Here is a 25,225-nt window from a genome sequence, read left to right as displayed (position 1 = left end):
CATGCACAAATTTAAAAAGTATCAAAATTGGTCAGATGTCCCCTGTGATGTTTTTTCTAACACAACCAGCAGCAATAAGGAAAGTGGTAGACTGAGGCAGAAATAGGAGGAGGCTTTTTTATTCCTCACCAGTGGTTAAATAATTTGCCTCCTATCTCTCTCTTTCTCCACATCTCTTGTTTGTCCAGAGATCCGGTTTGGCAGGCGCCTTTTCTATGGACAAGATGCTTTGAGAGGAATATGAAAAGGCAGATTTAAAGGTGACGGCTGGTCAGAGGGGACGGAGAGTGAGAGAGCCTGGTTATCACAGCTATACGACTACATTTAGAGCACTCCCTCCCCTCTTCACCCCGAGCTGAAATGAACAAGGGAGGAAACGCTGAAATTTAACAAAGTCACAGCGAGAAAGGTCTGCTCCTCACAAAGATGAATGAAATGATGAAAGGACTGAAAAGCTGTGGGGAAATATCTAATGTATTTCTCTGCTGCTCTATTCATTCACACCTTTATTTTGGTCTGAGGCACATTCTCACAATGTGAAGTGCGCCTCAAACTTTATTACAGAGATACCGCCAGACCCTCAGATGCAAGTGCGTTGAAATATAATCCCCCTCTCGACAATATGGAACAAAAAAACTGGCCATTTTGTTGTAGGGGCCAATTAAATAATGATTCCCATTGAAAGAGCCGGGACGATGGCAGGCCGAGGACAATGCATAGGAAAGACTCGGAGATCAGTTGAGGGTTTGTTTATAGATTTGGTTCCCACAAGCACTAGAGGGGCTCCCTTAACTTGACAGACCAAACAGATCAGGCGGAGAACAGAGCAGGCCCTGTCAATAGTGAGGATTATGGGAACGGCTGTTTGGCCTCCAACCATTTTGCCCGCCAGAAGACACAAGAGGGCTCCAGTTTGATTCAGTTCCACTCTTATTGTCAAGTGTCTCTGGCTCTAACAGGCGCAGCCACTAGCAGACAGACTGACAGAGATTTGGCGATTGACCTACTGTAGACTGAATCGTAATGACTCTTTTTTTTGCCGTTTTTACATAAAACAGTTGAATCAGCAGCAGAATGCCGTGCGCTCAATAAATGAATTTTAATTATCTCTTTTAAAGTGTGTCAACGGTTAGCCGTGAATCAGTTCACTGCCGAAAATATTTTTGATTGGTTACAGATGTCGGTCTGTAGGTTAATTTTTCTACTCTTTAGTTTACCGCACTGTGCACCGCCCACATGCAGACACTGTAGACCGTATGTAAAGATGGATGACGCGTGTACTCTGACTCCCAACTATAAAAAAATAAAGTCAAATTATCCCAGATACGGTCGCTGCCATGTTGCTCTGGTCATTTGGAGTCTGCTGTTGGGGCTGTTTGGGTGGAGACCAGAGGTTTGCCATCATGTTTCCACAGCAACATTGTCCCAACACCGGGATGGCATTACCAGCGGTAACTGCAAAATAGCAGTGTCACTGACTCATTGTCAGTGGAGACTGAAGGGTGGGCAGTGGGCACTATGTTTCAGCCCTAGACTATATATAAAGATGGATGACATATCAGCTCCCAAAAAGTGAAGCCAAAACTGTCCATAACCGGGACATTTTGACCTAATTTTCTAGTGAGGGAGTTGGTGGAGATGCACCATTCATTTTATATACAGTCAATGGTTTCACCATGCTTAAACGACACGCTGTCTGTCAGAAAAGCCAACAGAAAATAAAATAAAGCATTAAAATTCAACCACCTCTAAATGGAAAACACTGAGTCAATGGAGTGCCAAAATAACAGGAAAGACTTCTTGTATCTGACATCATTTTCCATTTTTTCTTAAAAATTAAGCGACTAGTTACCTGTTAATGAGAGTCCAGCTATTGAAACTGGTATCCCTAGTCATATCATTGGCTTAACATGAATGTCTTCACACCAACATACTGGAAATAGCTCTTCTTCGTGCTTTATTAACTCCCATTAATGTAAAGAAAAATGTATTCAGTCATGCACCCTGCCTCCCTAACGCTGTTCTTTAAATCACCAATAGCATTCATGGCGCTGCAGAAAGATGTTGTCTCACTGGCATTGTTCTGTTCCTCTGGGACATGACTGGTGTTGCAGTGCAGTTTAAGCCATTTCAGCCACAGCTATGATCTTAATTAGCTACACCTAAAGCCCATCTCTTCTCCAGACAAGTCTAATTAAGCCCAGCGCCTTCCCCAGCCAGAGCCCCTCTGCTGGCTGAAAGGGAACCCACGATCTCTTGTCCGAGGATTACAACCTGGGATACATCACAAGCAATCATCTTCCCTCGCAGCCCCAAAAACGTTGGTCGCTGCCCCCCCTCCATCCTTGTTTCATGAAAGGCACAATGCTATTTCCTCACTAATTTGCTGTGTGTGTATTAAACAGCCTCTTCACCCGAGTCAAAGAGGAGAATCCCTCTTACAGGAGTCTTAATAAGTCCAGGGCAGAGGGGCTAACTGTGTAGCAAAGAGCAGTCGTTCCTTTGTACACGGCAGCAGTCGCTCAAGCTAAACGGCTTGTTATTAGTAGATGGGGGTGTAGCTTCTCTGTATTAGCTCGAGCAGTGTCTCTTGCCTCGCTTGTGAGCTTCCAACTTTGTGTGAATGCATTGAAAGGCGCGCTTTCTTAATTGGATAGTTCCCTTAACCCTGCGAGAATCTTTGATCCTTATTGTAAACTTTCATTGTTGTCCATCAGTCTTACGGCAGCCACTGCAATTGCTGGGTCTCATCTTAGCATCCTAAACTCCTTAGTGTTAGTATCAGCTCAAGCTCTTAGCGCTGGATAAGCCCTTGCTAATGTCATAATGGTGATGATTTGGCTGAGCCCTCCGGCGTTATGTCAATTCAGCCGAGGGAAGTAAGACCCACAATTAACAGAAATTAGCTAAATGCTATTGAGTGGTTCTGCGTATTTGAGGGCAGGGCGCTGACCCTAACAACCCCACGCTGTGTTGCCAATCAATTATGTTTTTACTGCTGTGGGCCAACTTCATGATTGTGAGCATCAGGCAGAATCACTCAATTATCCATGTAGCTGTTAACGATAATCTGTGGAGTCTGAATGCTTTTTGCCTCATCATCAGTTCACCCTGAGCAGATATGAGTACACTCTTTTATAGTAATGTCGTTATATTCATGAATGGTGCCCACGTTGTCTATATTAAATACATGTCAGCATATGAGCCATACTGGAAATGTGTGCTTTTGAGTAAAACTGACAATTTAATGGCAAATAATTTAAATATCAAAGGTAAACTATGCAGGAATTTTTGGTTACTGTTGGTAAAAGATATTGCCAGTGAAAGCGGAGGTGACAGACAACCTCAGGTTCAATCTTATGCTTTGATTGAACTATTACTATTGAGCTGTAGCTTTGGTTTTTCAGGTGGTGTGTTCGAAATTTTCATGCCTATTCTTGGATGCAAGCTGCTTACCTTACCTAACCTGAGATGAAAAAACAAAATCCACACACTAGACTGTGCTCTCATAAATATTTTATCCATTTACCACCGAGGTGAGCTCTTCATCAGGTCTGATGCATGTACCACCTTGGTGGTAAATGAATTAAATATTTATGGGAGTATAGTCTAATGCATGGACTTAGTTATTTTCTTCTCTTGTATTATATCTTGTCCAGTACGTAGTTTTTCTTCATCTGGATGTGCATGCTTTTGTAAACTTTTGGTATACCTCACCTAACCTACCTTTTTATACACCCTTTCCAACAACGTTAGCGCATGTAAGCAGGTTTTTTAAATGCGGAAAAAAAGGTTACAAGACGTAACAGACTGCCTTTCTATTTCCAGAAGAATAGAGCTGTGTAGCCTACACGGCTGTTTTTTGTTTTTTTTCTACTATTGTCATGTTTAACATCACAGAAAACACGTTAGTGAACAGTAGAAAGCAACACAGAAGCCAGTGAAAATGTTACAGTGGCTATTTCTTTTTTTTTTTATATATCTCTTACATTTTCAGCCACTCTCTTAAACTCTGTGCTGACTAAAATTGACCAACTCAAGCAGCTTGCCGTTGCATTGCACCAGTAAAGAGGCTAAAATGAGCATATCCACCCAGATGTTATATTGCTATAATTGCCGACCGAAGCTGATCGGAACTGGAGCCAATAAATACCGTGACTTCTGCAGAGTCATTTGACCCGGGAGTGAGTACTGATAGTAAACTTTTCCATTAAATAAAAAAGCCAGACGTTAGCGAGTGTGGGTTGTGGGTTTTTGTGCAGTAAGAAAGGGGCTATAAAGTCTTATGTACTGTGCCAAGGAACATCCCAAACACAGCTAAATCAAAAAAAAGTGCAGATAAATGCACGGCCACACACCTCTAGTGAGTCACAAGTTATGATCGAGAGGGATTACTTTTGTATGAGTCTGTACATTATATGTTTTTGTGTTTTTTTTAGGGAAAATCTTGCATGGTGTACTTAAAGCATTTATGCCAGTGGTAATTGTAGGAACACAGTAGAAGGTGTTATCAGCTTCACTCACAGTTGAAACAGCTGAAACGACTCCGTGCACTCTCACTTTGAAGTTCCTCAGCAGACTTGTGGGTCAGACCTCCTGAGGAGAGAGAAAGACTCAATTCATCAGGGTGCAATACAAGTGAAAGTAGAATACTTTTCATGTCCAATCACTGGAGGGGGGCCCGAGGAAGAGCAAGTGTGTGAGGCTGCTGCAGGAAAGACGGAGCAGAGCAGAACAGAGCTGAGGAGTGTGTAGGGATCTCCTGCGAGGAGGCCAGCCCTGGGTGGTTCTCACTGAAAGCCTATTTGTGGATGAAAGTGCAGCAGCCCTAGGGTCCACTCGCACAGAGAGACGAGGCCAGTGATTAAGGGGGCGCGAGGGCAGGACGGCCCTTTAATTTGGGGCTGCGGAGAGAAGGGGGGGCCGGCACTGGTGTATCTGTAGCCAGACAATGGCGATTACCTTCCTCTTTATCTGGCGGAGAGGGGGCTTTGAGAGAGCAATCTGAGGAGCGGAGGAAATGGCACGACACAGGATTAGTGGCACAACAGGACGGTAAATTAAATGTTGGAGATGAAAGAATGAGGCTCTGACATGCATCAATAGAGAGCATTTGCTGCATTCTAATAACAGCAGCCGAGGAGAAATACCTGTAGAGATTAGCGTGTGTGTGTGTGTGTGTGTGTGTGTGTGTGTGTGTGTGTGTGTGTGTGTGTGTGTGTGTGTGTGTGTGTATGAGGGAGAGACAGAGGAAAGATACACAATCATATAAATGACTCTGGACGCCTTTTGTCATGTGACAACCCTGAGAGGGGAGGGTGTGTTTGTGGCCATGAATGTAACTCTACTATAAAGTGTGTGTGAGGGAGAAATGGTGCCAGCAGGTCACAACTCCACAAACACACTGGATGTATAAATGTGACTGCATTTGAACTCAGCTAATCCATGACACAATCCACATCGCAGCAGCACTACCTGGTTAGTGAAATGTTGACTGAAACTTGGATTTTTGTTTATTGTTTGAGGACCTCTGAAGGTTGTATTTGGACATGTAAAAAAAAAAAAGGAGAAGAAAAAAACATAAAGAAAGTGGTGAACGATACCTCTAAAAAGGTTATTGAACAAACAAGTTTACAGATGAGCAAACAAACACCTAAATAAATATCTGATAGCTGCTTCAAATAATAAATCATAATCTTAAACTAAGCAAGGTTGGTTAAGTTTTGGTATTGTTGGCGTTGAATTATTTTAAAAACTTCAAGGATTACTCCACAAAATGATTGTTTGTATATTAGTTACTCACCCTGTATTACATTGAATTTGTAAAGATTTTTTTCTCACATGCCTAAATGTAAAGACGTGAGAGAATTCTAAATGAAGTGGATTAAAGGTGGCCGTGTTAAACTCTATTAAAACATCTGTTTACAAACTCTCATATCACATGTGCAGTATAATCTAATTCTAATCTATCAAGTCGTATGCTCAGTGCTTCTCATACAAATGTAATTTCACTAAAACCTTACTATTTAACTCTTTAACTCCACAGCCACAGAAGAACGTTTTCTGCATGATCATGTTGAAATTGGTCTATAATAATACCATAATAGCTAAAACATTCACTCTTTTTGCAGCAGAAAAATAAGGCTGTCTTCCGTGTTATCACACTGTGCACTCATTACATTACGTTATGTGTGTTGTAAAGATTTAAAAAATATTTTGTTCTTTAGGATAATTTTACCACTTTTATCAATTATTATGGTTTACTGACCTACATACACCTTTTAGCTAAGGTTGTACTGATTTTAGCAATATGAAGCATCTTAAGATATTTCAACATCCCAATCAAAGCATAATACCAATTTAGGCACCAGTGGACCATTTCCGTTGCAGAGTTCAAAGGGTTAAAACACTTTTGCATACGAGTAGCGCACCTGAGCATGCGTGTGCATCTGAACTCGAAAGTTCAAACAAATGTGCACTCCATTTTTTGGAGTCTTCATTCATCGTGGAGGCATGCAAGAAAAATATTCTTCACAAATTCAACACAACACAGAGGGAGCAAATAATATACCAATGGTCACTTTGTGGGTAAAGTAGACTATTATTATATTTATTTAATCCTATAGTATCATAAGATATGATAACGTATCTGTCACAATCATTGTCGAAGCTTTAGGACAAATAGGGTTTTAGGACAGAATCACTTCTGTTTTTTTAATTGTCAGATTATGACCTTACACACGTGGTTTTAGGCAGATTACTTCTGAGCACAGGCCTAAGAAAAAAAAATGAACTGCTGGTTATCATGAACTTTGTCATGCCGACCTTGAAAGACCCTCACCTTGAGTCAGGGGTCAACCTGAAATTTCTTTGCCTTCTGTATGCATATCTCTACCATGTGCCATAAATATGATACCCATAATTATTAAGAATGTCTTCAGGATTTTTTAATTCATGATTATGGAACCATATATTTCACTTCCCTAAATGATTGTTGGTACCGTCATCAGGCCAAATAACTCATTTTACACAGCATTTACATGGTATGATGTAATTGAGTGGCATAATTCAGAGTTAATATTCATATAGAAGTCCAACACATCAAAACCCCCAAAATCCAAAAGACATGCTGCACCATTCCCAGGCCGCCTAATTTGAATATGAGTGTGTGAGTGTGGGTACATCATTATGAGGCTGGCACCTATCAATACGAATGTTGTACTGAATGCGACCGAGGACACCTCCGGAAGGATCATCAATAAGTCCCTGTCGACTCCCACATGACACCAAACACGGCTGAAGTCTCCTACGCAACACTGTACCTACACTCAGCCCCCAACATTGCAAAATAATCCTGCATTTATAGACTGCCGAGCATAACTGCTCAAATTAGTTGGTGTTTCTTACATCATCTGAGGATCCAAAGAGGACCCAAACAAACCTAAGAGACTTGAAGCAATTATTAAAAGTTCTAGCAGAAGTTCTTTCCTTTGTTTTAGATACAGTTGAGATATTTACAAACAATATTCAAGTCATCATTAGTAAAAAATCAGCACTCACAAACATTCTCATTAGCATCGCGCATTGTGACTGACAGGTATTATAGATGAAAAAGTGGGAAAATAAAAACAGAGTTATGAAGGGGAATAAAGAGGAGAAGCGAAGCGTCTGATGCACGAGCGACAGCTGATGGGGGGTGAGTGAGAGCAGGTCCTGAACGCGGGCAGAAATGATTCAATCAAAGAGTAGCTTTATCTAGGTTATTACTACACTGAAGCAGGATGATGAAGAGGAGGTTCGCCTTAATCTCAGCCACAATGGAAGGGAACAAAGGCGTACTTACAAGCACTATCAGCCACAAATATCAAATCAGCTCGAGCTGCACCTAATCCTGCCAGACAGCATTGTTGATTCAATGAACCTGCGGTCAGAGACATACACAGCCATATGTGCAAAGGAGCTACACACACTGACACGCACACACATTAGGTGAGAGCTACAATGTGTGTCATGTTGTTCTGCGATGATTCAAACTGTAATAATAACAGGAAGCACATTTAATGGTTTTATTTAAATGGTTACTTTGCTGATTTTCGACCAGCTTTGTATCATTACAATGTAGTGTGTGTTAATGAACTATGGCAAAGTTCCCTCCACTTTAACAGCGCCCTGATCTCCCAGCTCATCTCTTGGCTCAACTTCACACTGGCTTTAGGGCTGTTGCCATAAATGTATAAAAATAACTGCATACTGGACCCTTGGGGCGCCCAGTAGCTCAGTTGGTAGAGCAGGCGCCCCATGTACGCCTACATCCTTGCCACAGCAGTCGCAGTTTCGATTCCAACCTTGGCCCTTTGCTGCATGCCATCCTCCCTCTCTCCACTTTTCATGCTCAAGCTGTCCTATCTAATAAAGGCAAAAAAAAAAAAAATTCTTAAAGAAAAACTAGATATTGGACCCTGAGATGGCACCCATTAATTCCAATGGAGTTGCGTGCCTTCAGCATACACCAAAAAACATTTCCTGCCTTACTTTCAAGAAATGTGACCCACTGAATATGCCCAGCAGTGTTATCCCCTTTGGTCCTGCCTAAAAGTATCCAGTCAGCTCATAGACTTCATCTTGTGATGACTGATTTTTAAATTGCTTTTCTCGGCTCAAGGTAAGTTTAACAAAAATAAAACCGCCCTTCACATTCTGGCAGTTGTAGGTTTTTTATCTCTTCAGCAAAAGCATCCTTTTGCTCTGTTTTCTCTGGTCATGTAGCACCAATTTCAAAAGTCTTTGCATCCTTATACTGCATAAATAGACCAGTTTTATGAAAAGGCCATCTTCCCAGCAGTGAAATACTTCTTTAATTAGTTTTCATTAGGACATATCATGTATATTAGACTAGTGGTGTCTTACAGGCCACCTCATTTCATTAAGTGTTGATTACACTTACTTTTAAAGGCACCGCTGATGCAAATATCTGCTCGAACACAAAATCAATTAAGGGTAACTTCCTCTGTTACCACAACACCACTGTTATTAGACAAGCCTCACCACGACTAAACCTCATACTATTTCCTGACAAAAGGCCCCTGCAGATCTATGACACACCTCTTGACCTCTGAACTCCACCACACCCTCGTCCACAGGGTCCTGTCCACAGTAACAGCAGCAGCAGTGGGAACGTCCTTGCTCAGGATGGCACTTGGCAGAGGGAAAAGGACACTGGCAACTTCATTATCCCACAATAACAGGCTAATTATTGTGTTTGTTAGCAACAAATCAGAGCACAACAGCCTGCATGTCCCTGTCCTGTTTTGAGCATCTTAATTACTTACCCCCCCGCCCACACCCCCATCCCTCTCTCTGTTGCCACTGCTGCTGTTGTTATTTTGCATATAAAAGGCAACAGCTAATTGTCTGGACTATAAATATTCGGCATGCAATTAGCGTCCTGGCCTGCCTCTGCGTTGTGTTATCACCTCGCTGTTTGGTACGTGGTGCAGACCGCACACTCAATTCTCCATATCTAATGGGAGTTTGATAGCAGCACAGAACCTTTGTTTCTAAGAACAAATGACAGCGAGCGCCTCCCTGTCGTCTCGCCCCTCCACTTGGCTTTGAGGAAAGAACACATCCACATCATCACTTGAGTGAGGAAACACTAGAGGGTTAATGCCACACAGATTACACCTGTGAAAGGTGCGCTATGGTAGGTGAGGTAGGACAAGTTAATTTGTAGCACAGTTTATACACAAAGACAAGTCAAAGTGCTTTAAATAATCCAATGAAAACACTGAAAAAGAAAGAAAAACAGCATGGAATCATTAAAATGCAAAGGAAGCCTTTTAAAAGGAAATTAAAAGGGTCATGTCAGGGTCATAAATAATAGGTGCAGTGTGTGACAGAGAATTAGATTAAAGAGAATTTTTTCTTGTATTCTGAGAAAAGACAAAACAAGGCAGACTTTTATTTGAATGGTATGAATAATCAGTCTTTTTGCTTCTTAGTATTGCAACAAAGAGAAGTTCACACAACTCTTGGTGACAACAAAGTCAGCTTCACTGTTGCAAGTAAAATACCGCAAAGGAAATATTTCCCACTGGCCTCGGGGAGACAGAAAAAGAGTGAAAGCATGAGAGAGATGAGGAGGGGCTGAAGAGAAAGAGGAGTCAGAACACCAGAGTATGCAGACATTCTCGTCCACCTCACCTGAAATCAAAGAAAGAGGGGCAGGGGAGAGACAGCCGGGGTGGACGGGTAAGAGAGCCTTCACGGATGATTGCAGCCCAGTTTGAGCTGCTAAAGTGCAGACGTGAACTTCTTTCATCTCCCTTCAGGGTCACTGTCCATGGATGGAAGGGTCCTGTCATCCTGCCCTCACTTCCCCACAGTGAGCTTCCCAGCTCCTCAAGATTCACAACAAGCAGAGCCATGGCACCCTGTGAAAGCCCAGCGAACGCAGAGAGAGCAAGATCACCCCAAAGCTGAGAGCAGAGCTATGTGCAGGGGAGAGTTAAGGCATCACATGAAGCAGGTTAGAAAGAGGCCTTATTTGCTCACACAGGAAGGGAGGACAAAGTGACAAAGTTCGCTTCAGGACGAGTCAAAATGTGAAGGGTGTTCAGAGCAGGACCAAAAACGATGATTGGAAGAAGCAGAGACTATGCCCCTTGAAAGTCGAATCAGTCAGAGACCCTCAGTCAACTGAGATTGCTTCAAGTTTAACAGCTGTTTTTTTGTTGTTGTTTTGTTTTGTTTTGGCTTGTTTGTGTTTTCTGTTTGTGTTTTTTTTGCTGGTCAGTGTGCTGTGCAGTGTGCTTCCGCAGACGTTTGTAAAGTGAGTGAGTGTGCTGGACTTTTACGCTACTCTTTGGAGCTGTGATCATGCATGCAGCGGCACAGAGGAGGAGAGACCTTCTGCTTTAAGGTGGTGAATTCGCAGCTCACAGCAACTTAATAGGATACAGTCTCTGGCTTCTGTTTGATATCTAGTATCGGCAAAAAAACGTTTTTGCACATTTACGACCGTCGTTAGCACCATTAGCTTGTTTACTATACTAAGCAATTACCACTATCACACTAGACGTCCCACTGAGCCCATTCAAACTTAAAAACTTTGTATGGAAAACAGAGATAGAATCACTGAATGTTCAGATTGAACAGCCAAATCCGATTCAGATGGCATAACTCTGAGTTGGGTACAGCCCTACATGAGATAAAAGCAAAATTCTCTGTCGGTGAATAGGGCATGTTTTTTAAATATAATGAGTTGAAGTGCCCGGATGAGTGAAAACAAAAAAAAGAAAATAGTTTAAAGAAAATTCAGACCACCAACCTCCAAAGTGGGAGAAACCAAAAAGATTAATGGAAGAATAAAGCAGGTGGAGATTTGGCAGGGGGGGAAGAGGCGGAGAATAAGTAAGACTGACCCCCAGTCTGTGTGGAGAGGCCGACTGGAGCCTGGAGGCTCGTTAGAGGCAAGATCCTGAGGGCTCCTAATTGGGCTGGCCAGGGCCAGGCAGTCTGAGAGAGAGAGAGGGGAGTCAGTCTCAAGATCTGGGTTTGGAGAAAGGGGAGGATGGAGGGGTGTGGGAGTTAATGGTGAAGGGGGCTTTCCAAGTCACATGAAAGTTTGTGGGGATGAATGTGCCATAATTAGATTAATAAGTAGCTTAATTTATCGCAGCAGAGGATATCAGCGGCTCCACATTAGAGGCAGGCCAGAAGATTAGCCTCGATCGGCGTTTCCAAAACACGATTAGCCCCCCGGCACAAAGACCAGGCTCTTTCACAGGTTCCTACCACAAGGGCTGGGATTAGAGAAACATGTTGAATAATCAGCAGTGCCCCTGCATGCTCCTCTCAAGTCTGCACCGCAGCCAGGGGTGCACCACAACCCTGTGCCCCTTCCCTGTCCTGCACATAACACTTATCAATTAGACTATTATGGGGCCAATTAAAGTCACGAGCAGCTACACTAACACCAGGTTTGGCTGTGCCACCCAGGTTCAGACACTTTCTGCATGTTCGCTTTATCCACCTGTCGATACATGCGTCGTCCTGTAATAATATCAAGAAAATCAGTGTTTCAGAAATTTCACCCAATGGCATCTGCCCACGAAGTCAAGCCCAGTCAATTAGCATCTTGGTGTGTGTATGGTCACTAAGTCATTTGGATATCCCCAGAGCCCCTGGGGACACACAGCTTCATGGCTAATTGATTGACCCTCCAATCTTCTCTAGAACGCCAATAAAGACCTCAGCATATGTTCGCTCCAGACCCGGCCACCAGCCACTGCATCATGAATGCAGTGCTCTTACTAAGCTTTAGATCCCTTGATCCTCTACATCCTCTACATCCTCTACATCCGGCCTCTTGTTTGAAAAAAAGTGGATGAAGAAAAAAAACTGATGGGCCTTGAGCCAAGATCTTTGCGAAGTAGCCCATCGATTGTAGAGAGGTTGCAGCTGTTAATCATCTCCTGATAGAGAACTCAAGCAATATCTTTTGAGCCCTTTTGCATGACCTGTTCAAGGCAGGAATGTTGCATCGTTATTCCACTTCACCTTCACTGTTCTGTATAAAAGGTACAATCAAGAAATCGGGGGAAAGCATTGTCTCGCCTTTAAGCTGGCAGCGGAGGTAGTGTAAAAGGGAGAGCAAGCAGAATGACACGTGTTTTGATGATGTATTATGTACGCTACCCATTGCAGGAAATTTAAAAATCAGCTAGCAGCAGTTAGCAGATAACTCAAAGTAGAAGAACAGCAACCAAAAATGTTGGCAAACTGAGGAGATAATGAGATCCGGGAGCTCCTTACCTTCTGCCATATACAGTCAAGGATTGTTTTTGCCATGTTTTGCCATTGTAAATGTTTAGATACTCTACTAACGATATGTATATGCTACTCTGGAGGCCAACATTGTATTACACTTCATTCACCGACGGGCTACGCAGCTGCTGCTAATTCAACATACTGAATCAACAAAAAACAGCCGACGAGGGTCGATGAGGGCCAACGGTGCGAGATACACCGCGTCAAGGAGGGCCTCAAGCACTTGCCATTGGCCAAACATGGGAGGATGGCCGACAGTGTGCTTGACGTGCCTTAAAAACATACCCTGGGGCAGCATGATGGCGGCGTTATTTGGATCTGTATTAAAAAAGCAAAGCAGGCAGAATAAAGGGTCTTTGTCGCAGCCCTATCGCAGGATCTAGGATGTAAAAAAGGCTTCGGATTTTTAAAAAATAAGCAAAACCTTAGCATAAGAGGACACTTGACTGGTCTTTGTTTCTGTTTACCAGGACAGTTGAAGAATTTTAAGGGCCATGGATAAGAAAAGCATCAGGTGGGATATTTCTCCGAAAACTGAGAGCCTTGGTATTTCAGCACTTCTGTGCACCACAGGAGCACATTTACAGCATCTAATGCCACTTCTGCCGCAGATAAGCCATCTTCACATGGTTTATACCTCTCAGAACCATGGTATTGTAATAAACATACCAAATATCTAGCAGGCTGGTTTTGGACACTACTGGTGCAGATTTTGGGGCGTGGACACCCCGTCATGAATATGGACCCCTTCCCCGGAGCATGTTTATAAATCACACAGCTGTCACCACCTTGTCAGGGAGGCGAGTCCTGTTTACCCTTGAAAAAGCAGCAACTTTTACATTTCCCGCTGCTGTGCCGCCACTGCAGGCCAATTATCCTGTGTGACTATGCAGCGCCATGCATTGGTGATAATGTGCACAGAGTCAACATGTCTTGCAGACTGAGCTCGCTGGCAGGGGTTGGCCTCCACAAGCCCCAGCCCACCCTGCCACACAGGGTCACTACAGCAGGGCTCATCTCTGTTAGCTAAGCTGGAGGCTGGCTGTGGCTGCATTAGTGTGTGTGAGAGTGTGTGTGTAAGGTGTGGAGATCTGACTTGATCTAACTCCAGCAGCACTGTTGGGAAAGGTGTCACAGTGCACAATATCTACACTTAAAGATTCTGTATACCAGTGGTTCTTAACCAGGGGTCCAAGGACCTCCAAGGGGCCCCAAAAAGGCTCCAAGGGGTTAAAAACAGATTTCCCATGAGAAATCATTGTTTGCATTGTCCTGTTTAAATCAATTCAAAATAAGAAACGTAGTAAGTAGAATATTCATTCTTTTTGCAGCACAAAGCTAAGGCCTCTGTTTTCATTTCATCATGTTGCACGCTCATGATGACACAAGTACGTTACGTTCTGTACAAAGAGTTCAGAAGTATTTCGTTCATGATGCTATATTTAGAAATCTTTTAAATCAATAAGTTTTGATTTAGTAAAATCTGATGAAAAACATGTCCAAAATTGTAATTTTTTACATGTCAGACAATTTCAATACTTTTATAAATGATTATGGTTTATTGACTTACATAACCTTTTAGCTTAGGTACAGATTTTAGGGATATAAAGCATTTGATGACTTCACAATAAGTAAAAATACCACAGGCACTGGTGGATGACTTTTCTTATCATAAGTGTCACTTCCTTCACAGTTATCTTCGCAATTGTCATTGACAATTACAGAATTTAGATCTAAATCGAATCTAACAAACAAAATCTAACAAACAAAATCAGATGGAGGTCACTGAAGAGAAATCTTATCGAATGGGGATCCATGACCTGATGTGTATCAATTGAGGAGTCTTGAATATACCACTTATAGGGACCAATCTGCTGCACGATGAGTACTATACCTGAGGGTATATTTGGCTGATAGAACTTGTGTACGTTTTGTTATGTTGGATGCAGGACTTTTATGTAATGGAGTATTTTTTCTCAAATATTGCAGCTTTTACTTAAGTTAAACATTTTAATATAATCTCAGTACAAGATGCAACATCAAAATTGGAAGTGTGCTGTACATTTTCAGATAAAGTCCTTCTTATGTGAAATTCTATTATTTTTACTTTACTGGAACTTATGGCAAAAGAAACTGGAATATACAGTATATAGATACCACTTAAAGTATATACAACATGTGTTTTTGTCTGTTATTACATTTGTGCAAATAAAAGTCTTTGTTTAAAGAACACCCTAGTGTCAGCAGTTTCTTATCCTCTATCAGTTCTTATTAAACCTTTAATACTTTGGAGCTCTTTATTCCACTTTATTATATAAATTGGTGCTTAAAGCAGAAATCAAGCTTAGTCTGACTTTTTAAATTGGTATCTTGACCTTTGAAATCCCTCCTTGGCATTAGATTGTTAAATTTAAAGGGTTGGCTGGAGCTGAGGAGAGGACTTAACTAGCTGCTCCACCTGAGAGTCACTGAGTGAAAGGTAAAAAGAAGTTTAGATATACAGCGTGTGCTGCAGAGAGAAAGTGACAGCTCGGGGGCCTTGATGAAACATTGTCAGTAACTTTTAAATCCTACTTTAAGTGTGACTTAAAAGAAACTCTTGGATGGATTAGGTTGGTGTCTACAAAATAGCATTGATAATGTAACAGGCCATGATTGCCAGCTCCACCAGTGGTCAGCCAGCTCTCTCCAAACCCTCACCCCAGCATCACGGCCCAGCACTCTCTCTGCACTCTGCTTGTTAGATAGCAGCTGTTACACTCTCTCTTGGTGAAGCAATGTCTGTTGCTGAACAAACGAGGGGAAAAACAAACAAACCCCGGGCTTGATCGGGCCATGTGTAGCGTGCGGCGTGCTGCACGCCCTGCTCCGCTCCGCTAGTTACCCCGGCAGCTAGCCTTCACCATGCACCAAATTAGAAACCCTCGCCATCAGGCAGACAGCTGGCAGCCTTCCCCCGGGAATGCCAATTAAGTTTGTAAATCATTTAGACAACAAAACTGTACAAGAGAAAAACATCCCATAGAGGCGGACGTCCCCGCAACTCCCAAAAGTCTTCAACACGACCTCCACTGCACCCCACCCATCCACCCCCCATCTGCAGCAGCCTCAGGAAACACCACCTCCAAGCATACACAGGCCCAAGAGATCAGCAAATATGCTCAGAGAAATACATGAATACAAAATCAAAGCCATTGATTTTGTCATGCTAATGTGTTGTTATAGAAAATTAAGAGATGATGTTTTATTAATAAGGTGGCATCAAATCCAACGGATAATGATTCAGTCTTCTCCTACACAATCACATATTAACTGACAGCTCCATAGCAGTTCTGATCACTTAGTTTGACAGAAGACAGGCGTTGAACCCCTGCCTTTGTCGACCTCTCATGCCACACACAGAGTCGCTACAAACTAAACCACAGCTTCAAACTTGAGCACTACACCAGATCAAGTGTCCAAAGTGGTAACCTGAGTTTGTTCGGCCTTGGGGGGGGTAAAAAAGCTGGGTAGGGATTAGAATAATACCTAAGTAGCTTTCTGAAAATTGAACCCTTGAGTAGGAAAGGAATATGGTGGCCTTAGGCAAGAGTGTGACCCACGCTCTCCTGCTGAACGCTCGCGCTCTGACTTGTTGTTTGTTCATCTCAGGCAGCCCACTCCACAGTTGTTCCAGTGTGACACACCAGGATGTGACAGACAGAGTGACAGCGTGAGTAACTAATTGAGACGGATGCAAAAGAGATCCTCTGAGCTTTAAGTAAATGGAAGTGGGAGAATGCCCTCATCTCCCTGCACCCCCCACCCACCCCTCCACACAAACACACACAGAGCACTATCCCTGCTCAGGGCGTCTCTATCAATGCTAATTAGGTGAGCAATGATTAATATGGAAGCTAGATGAAGTTATTTTATGAGATCCGTGTTTCCTTTGAAAGATTGCTCGTTATGTCAATAAAACTCGGGCTTCCTGACAGGCAACATTGTTACAAGTGAGAGGGGTGAGGTGACGGAGCTGAAAGACTGAAAATGAAGAAACTTCCCCACACAGGCCGAATTTAATCATTCATGACAGAGCTTTTCTTTCACCTCTTCCATTTGAACCAAAATGCCCGTTTCATCTCTAACTAGCAGCGATTCATAAATGTCCTTACAACTTAAGTTCTTGTAGCTCCAGTACATGCATGCGTTTGCCATTTTTTCCTGCAGATGCAATAAACATTGTCATAGATGCACACATTTAGACAAACTAAATAACAAAAGTTTGATGCATTTTGATTTTGATGCAAAAACGCTATTGTAGCAGTGTCCTTCTATGAGCATTCAGAAATATAACAAACCGTATTGTCATATCTATACTCAAATTATTTGCAACTAACTATTCAATCAACCTGCTAACACATCAATACAGCTCTAACTTTAAGTTAATGCAAAATCAATTTTAAATTGACATAAAGGTCCAAACAAGTAAGTTTTTTTAAGCTGTACCCCTTGTACCACGATCATGTATATTTTAGGCACATTTTAGTGTAACATGTGTGTAAAGCCAGAGAATCAACTTGAGACCGTTAACTCACTCTACACTCGTTACTGCATTATTTATAGAGGTGTATCAGTACTCCATATCTTTAAGGTATTGACTGAAATAACCCAGTACCAAGAAGTATTAAAAGTCAAACAATATTTGCATTGTTTTTGCACCGGGGGTTTGTTACCGGACAACCCGTACGCCCCGTCAGATCAGCAAACTTTCTCCTGTAGCAAACTCTCTATGGCTGCAAACTTTCTGTTGCTGCCATCTCTGGGGCCACTTTTCTGCTGACCAACCTTCAGCTCAAGGACTATCCAGTTAGCTCAAACTAACACAGAAGTGGCGGCTAACATCCATCATGAGCGAAACGTTAAACAGACCAACAAACTGGCACCAACACGGACACAGCTCAACTCTGTCATTAAACCTTTTCATTACCATTAGGCAATGTTAGCTGTGTGATGCTAACAGTTATCCCTGTCACTGTGTGTGCGGCCGGGACGGCTCTCTCAACTGTCCCTGAAGCAGAGCTCACACCCCTGCAGCAGCAACTACAGCCCACACAGATTTTGATGTGGTGAAGTCAAGGGTGGTGTGCTCAAAAGAGATGACAATTCAGCTTTCTGAAATGCCACCAGAACGTACTATACTACACACCCCGATACTATATGGGTATCACTTTGAGGGTAATGATTTTCTAATTTTTTAAATGATTCAGACAACAATAAAAGCAGACATCATGCTCACTGTGGCGAGAAACCATAATCCAGCAGGTTTCAAGTCTCTGCAAGTTGGGTTTCAATTATTATAAACTGCGGCTGTATGAGAGGCGACAAAAACTCTTTCCAAAAATCTAAAATTGCACAACATGTGTTTGACAATGGTCAGCAGTGATGCGGTAGACACATCTGCAGGAAACTGGCTACAACATATGAAACACATCTGTTATTTCAAGGTACAGAGAATGTGGACAGTGGCCAAGAATAATTTAGAGCAGCAAAACTTTTTTTGTCTTTTGCCAGATAGGGGGAGTGGAACAAGCTGTAAATACAACACTGACATATTATCATAAAGTTGGTGTGGCATACAAGTTGGCAAACAGTTGCCTATTTACACCATCAAACACAGAGACACACACATCAGCATTAATTTCCACCAATTCCTTAAAAAAAGGATGTGATTCTTTAGCAGCCAGATGTATGCAAGTTCTTCAGCTCGAGTCAAAACTGTATCTGTTGTTGGTTTATCGGGCACGTAGCATACAGTGGATTTTTGATCTTTTTCACTGAGAACTGTGTCCTGTTGCTGGATACTATGGGGTTCAGCACAGCAAGTGAACCTAAACAACACAGTTACAGGCCATAAAACGAGCTGAAAGACAGTAAAACCTTCTAAACCACAGCTGTCCAAACTTTTTTGAATGTGTTAGTTTAGATTATGTGAAAGTTACTTACCCATTACATGGGTTATTAAAAGGAAAAAAAACACAGATTAGAAAACATGCAACTGTTTCATATTTAACTGAAAAAGTTTTCAACTCCTGAAAGCGATGGCCCTCGCTGCCAGCACTGTTTTGCTTCTCGTCTTTGTTTGCTTGTTTATTGTCTCTTTATGAAAACACACTTCTTCTGCCTGCATAGTTCCTCCTTGGCACATTTCTACAACTGTATGACAGTTATGCCATGAGCAAAAAAAAATGCAAACTGATATTGTTTAATTAACCTACATTATGCGATGGGCCACATATAAATAGTATATTTTGGAAATCATGCCACGGGCCGTTTAAAATCTGTCCGAGGGCCACAGCTGGTTGGACCACTTTTGCATCATACAAAGTCATTTGATTAAAGGTGTACTGGGCAGGATTTTTGTGAAAAACAAAAAATATATATTTTCTTTCTGTCTTATTTTGCTGTGGTCAGCATGTCGACAGGCGCGTAGCCAATAACAGCACGCAGGTGAGGTCGGGAGAAGCAACACACATCCAAGAAGAAGCTGCTAAAAGCATGAACACAGCACCAAAAATACTGTTAAAGCATAGTGAGGTGAGCAGACAAAAACTTTCTAAAGCGAAAGTAAAACTAGGGTTTGTGTACACTTTCACTGGTGAGCACCGAAGGAGAAGACTGGACTGGACTGTTTTCTGTTAGACGTGTAGGTGGCGGCTGTTAAGCTCAGTTAGCTTGCTAAAGTATCAGCTTTTCCATTTGAATGTTGTGTTTGCAAACAGTAAACAACAATTCCTATATTGTATACTACCTTAAAAAAGACATACATTTAAAAAATGTTGATCAGTGCACATCTCTCTCACCAAATTAAAACCCAATGAAACAAAATTACATACATCCAATCAGACAGCTGTTGTTTCTGCTGATGAGTGTTTCTGCTTCTAGAGTCTGAAGAGGAAACAAGTGGATGGTGACAACTTGTTTTCCCAAGAAAAAGTATGTATCAAACAACAACACTGGCTCTCTCTCCTTCAAGCTGTGATTGCCAAAAAAGAAAACTCACCAACTGTAACACCAAACTATTCAATAATTCTTGGTGTCTGCTTCCTCTGACCAGAGAATCCTGCATGCACTTACAAAATCATCTTCTTAAATTAATATTTACCGCGTGTGTTTAAATTGCTGGAGCTGACTCCATCTGCCTCTGCAGTGATGAAGACAGCACACTGTAGGTGGAGCAGAGCCGCGGCCACTGGAGGCAGTGCAGCACAAAGACTCAGAATCTAACTTTCCAATGTTTCAGCTCTCTTGTAAATCAAGAGCAGCAATCAGTAGATTAAACTGTTGCCATTGTCAGCGTCTGTGCGCCTGATTTACTCCTCCTCTCTCTCATCATCGCTGCTATCAGATGACCTCTCTTTCCACGGATGGCACAAGAGCAGATGCTGACAGCTTCATAATTCTCCTGACAAACAGCTCAGTAAATGATCACTTTGCCCCAGTGTTAACTGCCAGCGTGGACGTAAAGCACTCAGACCCAGGAACGGAGCCAGAATTTAATTTCAGCAGACTGTGTGCTTCATCTAGATATACTTTTATTAAGAAATGAAAGCTGGTAATTTTAGATACAAGCAGTGTATACGCATAGACTGCTAATGGAGTTCCATTTTAGAGAGGCCTTTTCCTTTTTGGGGCTTTTGGAATCTAATCTCCGCCTATTGTCAGGATGGTCAGGGTGTCTAATCATCCTTAACCTTGCATCAGTGCCATAACCCCTTCTTTTTTCCCTGCCCTCCAACAATTTAAACATCATTTTAACATAATAACAAGACTTTAAGCATCCCAGTGACTGCACCTTCTACCAGAATCACCACAACTAATGGGATCTAATCTATACAATAAGGGACATTAATATATATGCAAATCAGCCGAGGCTACATCTCTCACGGGGGAGATCGACCAAGTTGGCATACACTTGTATCATTTCTGTCACATGTGTCACTTAGTCGTTAATTACTGTTAACATTCCTAAAATGCAAATATGTAGTTCTGCAAATTACCACAGCGCATGTATCGTTAAGTAATAATGTTTCGGGAAGAGAAAGGCCCCCTCCCCCCTTGAAGGTCCAGCAGTGTGGGGGGAATTTGAGGCGTTGGGGGTTGAGGGCTGCAGGTCGGCTGTTCAAAGCCACTCTGTGCATTGTTGGGTAGTAGGGGATTAGGTCTCTCCAGGCTGCAGAATTTGCTTTCTAATTAAAAGGGATAAGATGTAGAAAAATAGTGAGGGGCATTACTACTGTAGAAGAGAAGAGGGGGTGGGGGGTGGAAAGGAGAAATGCTGAAAAGAGGGGATAGAAGTTTGTAGTGTCACCACTGGTGTTTGATCACAAGACTATAGCAAGAGTTACCAACCTCTTGTTCTGACTCCCACTGCCCAGTTTTTCCCCTCTGTGCTCCGACTCCAGCCTCCATCTCATTAACTCGCCTCACACCGCTCACACACTTTGAACCTCAAAACAAGGAGAAAACAGTTATTTTTACTTTTCACTATTTTTATGCGTTGGTGGTAAACATGCAGGCTGCAGCAGTCTTATATATCTGTCCCAATCTTTGTTCATATAATTTAAAGCTGTTTGTACTGAATTAAAGTAGGCTGTCAGCCATTAAGGCCTGAACATAACTTCTTCTTTTTTCAAATCACATTGATCGTATGCTGCTTTTATTTCAGTTGACAAGTCAAAAGTAATATGCACCTTGTGTCAAAAGGATTTCATAGATCACCTAAGTACTTTGAGTTTAAGTTACCACCTTCAAGCTGAGCACAGAAACAGGAATGGAGATCGAAACCCAGTTCTATTGGGGACACTGTTCCACTTTTTCAGAACCTGAAAATCAATAATGTTTGAGCTTATTGATACTGCTGTAGAGTCCCGTGGCACCGATAACGTAACATTACATCTCGAGTCGAATCATGTCATTTAAATCCAATCACTGGCCGGCAAAACGTCATCATGATGTATTCAAATGTAACATTGAGAAAAACAAAATTTTGTTTTTGGCGAGAAACTTGAATAATACAGTTGTTTGGGTGAGAAATTTGTTTCCCCAGCAATTCAAAACAGATTGTAGAGATGGAATTACAACCTGTTTAAGGTCCTAACATGACCTCTAATCATCGTATAATACATAATTAAAACTACTGATGCCAAGATTTTTCAAAGTATCGACAGTGGTATCGATGAGGACTGAGATCGTTAAGGAGTCTCGATAATACAATCAAAATCAATAAAAATGAATGATCCCCATCCCTACACAGAGATGCAGCTAATCAGACTGATGACAGCGGGCAACCGCAGCGCCAAAGATGCAGAGCACTGCTAAAAGTGATGGACAGTACCGAGGGACATTTACTCAAGTACAGTTTTTTTTTATCTTATTACCTTTACTCCACTACATTCAAAAGACAAGTATTGGACTTTTGACTCCACTACATGTCAGGCTCTCTTGACTCATAACATTTGCTTTGAAGTCAGCGGCAAAACTCTATAAACTGTGATCATGCAGTTATTTGTGTGGTTTGTTTATACTAAGATTGGGCAGCTCATTGGTAAATACAGGTAGGGAGGAGAGGTTATCAGCAGGCGGTTGTATTTGTTTATGCCATGTCAGAAATGGCTACGGCAGAAGACGGAGTTGAGGATTCCCCGCCAGATCACCCGTAGATATAACTGGAGTTCATGTTTGAAGTTTTTGACATGAAGAATTATTCATTTCATTCTCAGTGTTTTCTGTGTTTACTGTTCGTAAACGTCATCACGGCCTACAAGAACTCGCCAACCTGAGAAAGTATGTTGAGGTGTTAATTTTCCCCCTCAGAAAGTAAAATGAAAGTGGTGCTCATTTTTTCAGGCTGTGTTTCTATGAGCATTTCTTCAGGCTTTAGTTTATTCAACAAGCATTTCATGCTACAGATTAAGCAAGCCAGTCAGGGCCTTCAATTGGTTGTTTTATATATGCAAATATATTGTGATAATATACAACAACAGGTTATGTTTTTATAAAATCACACTGAATATTTGAGTAGCCCATTTTTAAAAGCAAGTAGGCTACTCAAGTGCTCTAGATAGATAGATAGATATACTTTATTGATCTCAAAACTGAGAAATTGGGGTGTAGCAGCGCCATGCAGTAAGAACAAGAGAATAAAGAGCACACATTATTAATAGAATATAAAGGAATACGCTCAAAAAAACTAAAAAAAAAAAACTAAGAGACTGTACATATATACATATATACACATGTATATATGTATATATGTACAGTCTCTATCAAGAAGCCTAATAATTTGACTCAGCAACTTTTACTTGTACTGAAGTAATACTTGACCTGGAGTATCAAGTAGGATACTCAAGTTGTGAACTCTCATTTATATGATGTAAAAGAGGCTTGTGAAAATCACGTTAGCATCTTAGCATCATGTTAATGTCATTAGCACTACTAGCATTTAGCATTTTATAAGTTAGCCTAGCAGCTGGAGGGGTTTTACTCTACTCATAACAGGACAAGGACAACAACAGTATTTAACAAAGTAAAATTCGGCTCGTTAAAAACTCACAAGGTTCACCGATAAATTGTCTAATACTAGACACACTATGTACACAGTTAGAACATGCTAACGTAATTAGCAGAAGTCTACAGCATTTACATTGCATAAATTAGCACCGCGGCTAGCGGAGAGTGTCTCTACTCACCTGAAGGCAGAATAAATCACACACGGGACTCAAAATGCAGGTCTGCAGTAAGTTTTCACCACAGTCTGTATATACAGTCTATGTTTGTCAGTCATAGCGCTGTAGTCACCTTCTGTTTCATCCACAGGTCAGTGATACCTGGCGCACAATGTTGAAAAGTTTTACCGGGTTTGTTGATGTGGTTACCTGCTGACGTCAGTGTGATTAGCTGCAGGTGCGTGCTCAGCTCAGAGGCGCGAGCTCAGGAGAAATAACAAAATAAGACTTTATTCACAAGTTACAGCAGCTCAGGAGACAGGAGCTAAAGAAAAACGTAATACAAAGTTATTTGACGACTTCCAAAAAAGGATCATATATTACAAAAATACAAATGACATCATATGTAGCCTACACTAGGCTTATATAGGCTACACACAGATGAGCCTTCCAGCTAGACTACTTTGAACTTAAAGTAGGCCAGCTGAACCTACAAAGAGGTTTATTTGTTTGCTTTTTTTAAGTGACGGGAGTTATTCAAAAGCATTGTCTTATTTTCCATCACTGCTGCAGCAGGAAGCTGCGTCAGTTGAGTATAGGCATTATTTTCTCAAAGCTATTTTCAGACTGTAATCACATCACATAATGTTGTCAGCCCTAAATATTTCCTCCCTGTTTCTTACTTTAATCTGGAAAAAAAAGATGTAAAATTGCCAATTTGCTGTTTTAGTTATGGTTCCCCCCATGAAATTGTGCGGCATATAACCTCCTGTAAACTTGCTGTTCTAACACTTTTGTTTTGTTCATATTAGATCAGTATTAGAGTTTAATAAATATATTTTATAGAAATATCTTTTGTCATATTTGCAGAAACTGTCAGTATTTCCTGGCAGTAGTACATGAGACAGATAATCTGTGAAAAGAAATCAGGCTCCTCTGACTCATTTTCGTACTCCTAATGGCATTTAGAAAAATTTATCAGAGCAAGAAAGAGTAACACACATGCTGCATAGTAACCTACACACCCATCCCAACATATTAAAGTGGAATCAATCTTCTCAGCTAACTTTCCAGCAGAGCTAATAAGCATATTTCCCAAAATGAGCAGCTATTGCTGTAAATGTGTAGCTGCATGTAGCAGTGAGGTTGCAGAGCTGAAACTCCCTTGAGCAAAACGTGTAGGAACACTACGGCAAACACACATTTCTCTATCTAGAGCCAGTGTTTGATTTGTTTATTTAGCCATTTAGCCATCCTTCAAAAAATGTTGCAAAACTACTTAACAGCAGTTAAAATTAGCATATCAATACAACAATAAAATGTTACTTACACATTTGAAAATATCAATAATATAATACTCACAAGCCACCTTTTTTGCATAAAGGGAAGTTTTATTTTGCTACTTAAAAGTACATTTTTTTAATAATACTTTTGTTGGAAAATTTTGAATGTAGAACTCTATTTGCAATACACTGTGGTATTATGACTCTTACAGTAGTGCAAAAAAAACTTCTATTACCACTAATAAAAATAGGAGATCAATTAAAAAAAAACTATTGTATTAAAGTAAAGTGTGAGGGATCTCCAGAATATTGAAACCCTTCATTTGTGCCACTTAACTGTATAATACTGAACCCAGGGGGCAGGTCTGTGACCCAGCATGTTTTTATTTAACCCTTTCCTCCAGT

General features: G+C 41.4%; 1 protein-coding gene across 1 annotated transcript in view; it reads right to left on the bottom strand.

The window, feature by feature from the left end:
• Positions 1-23,742, bottom strand: part of LOC148187465 (uncharacterized) — a 37,083-nt gene extending 13,341 nt beyond the window's left edge. The window contains exons 1-4 of the mRNA XM_088087679.1: positions 23,562-23,742; positions 21,223-21,320; positions 10,204-10,433; positions 4,525-4,596 (exon numbers count right to left, since the gene is read on the bottom strand). Of these exons, the coding sequence (XP_087943805.1) occupies positions 4,572-4,596; positions 10,204-10,433; positions 21,223-21,282 (315 nt within the window). The 5' untranslated portion in view covers positions 21,283-21,320; positions 23,562-23,742 and the 3' untranslated portion in view covers positions 4,525-4,571. The remainder of the gene's footprint in view (positions 1-4,524; positions 4,597-10,203; positions 10,434-21,222; positions 21,321-23,561) is intronic.
• Positions 23,743-25,225: the final 1,483 nt, after the last annotated feature.

Source organism: Plectropomus leopardus, chromosome 14 (genome assembly GCF_026936395.1).
Source record: "Plectropomus leopardus strain MGB_pleo_1.0 chromosome 14, ASM2693639v1, whole genome shotgun sequence".
Lineage (NCBI taxonomy): Eukaryota > Metazoa > Chordata > Actinopteri > Perciformes > Serranidae > Plectropomus > Plectropomus leopardus.
The sequence above is the reverse complement of the archived record's forward strand: the minus strand, read 5'-3'. Positions and strand labels throughout refer to the sequence as shown.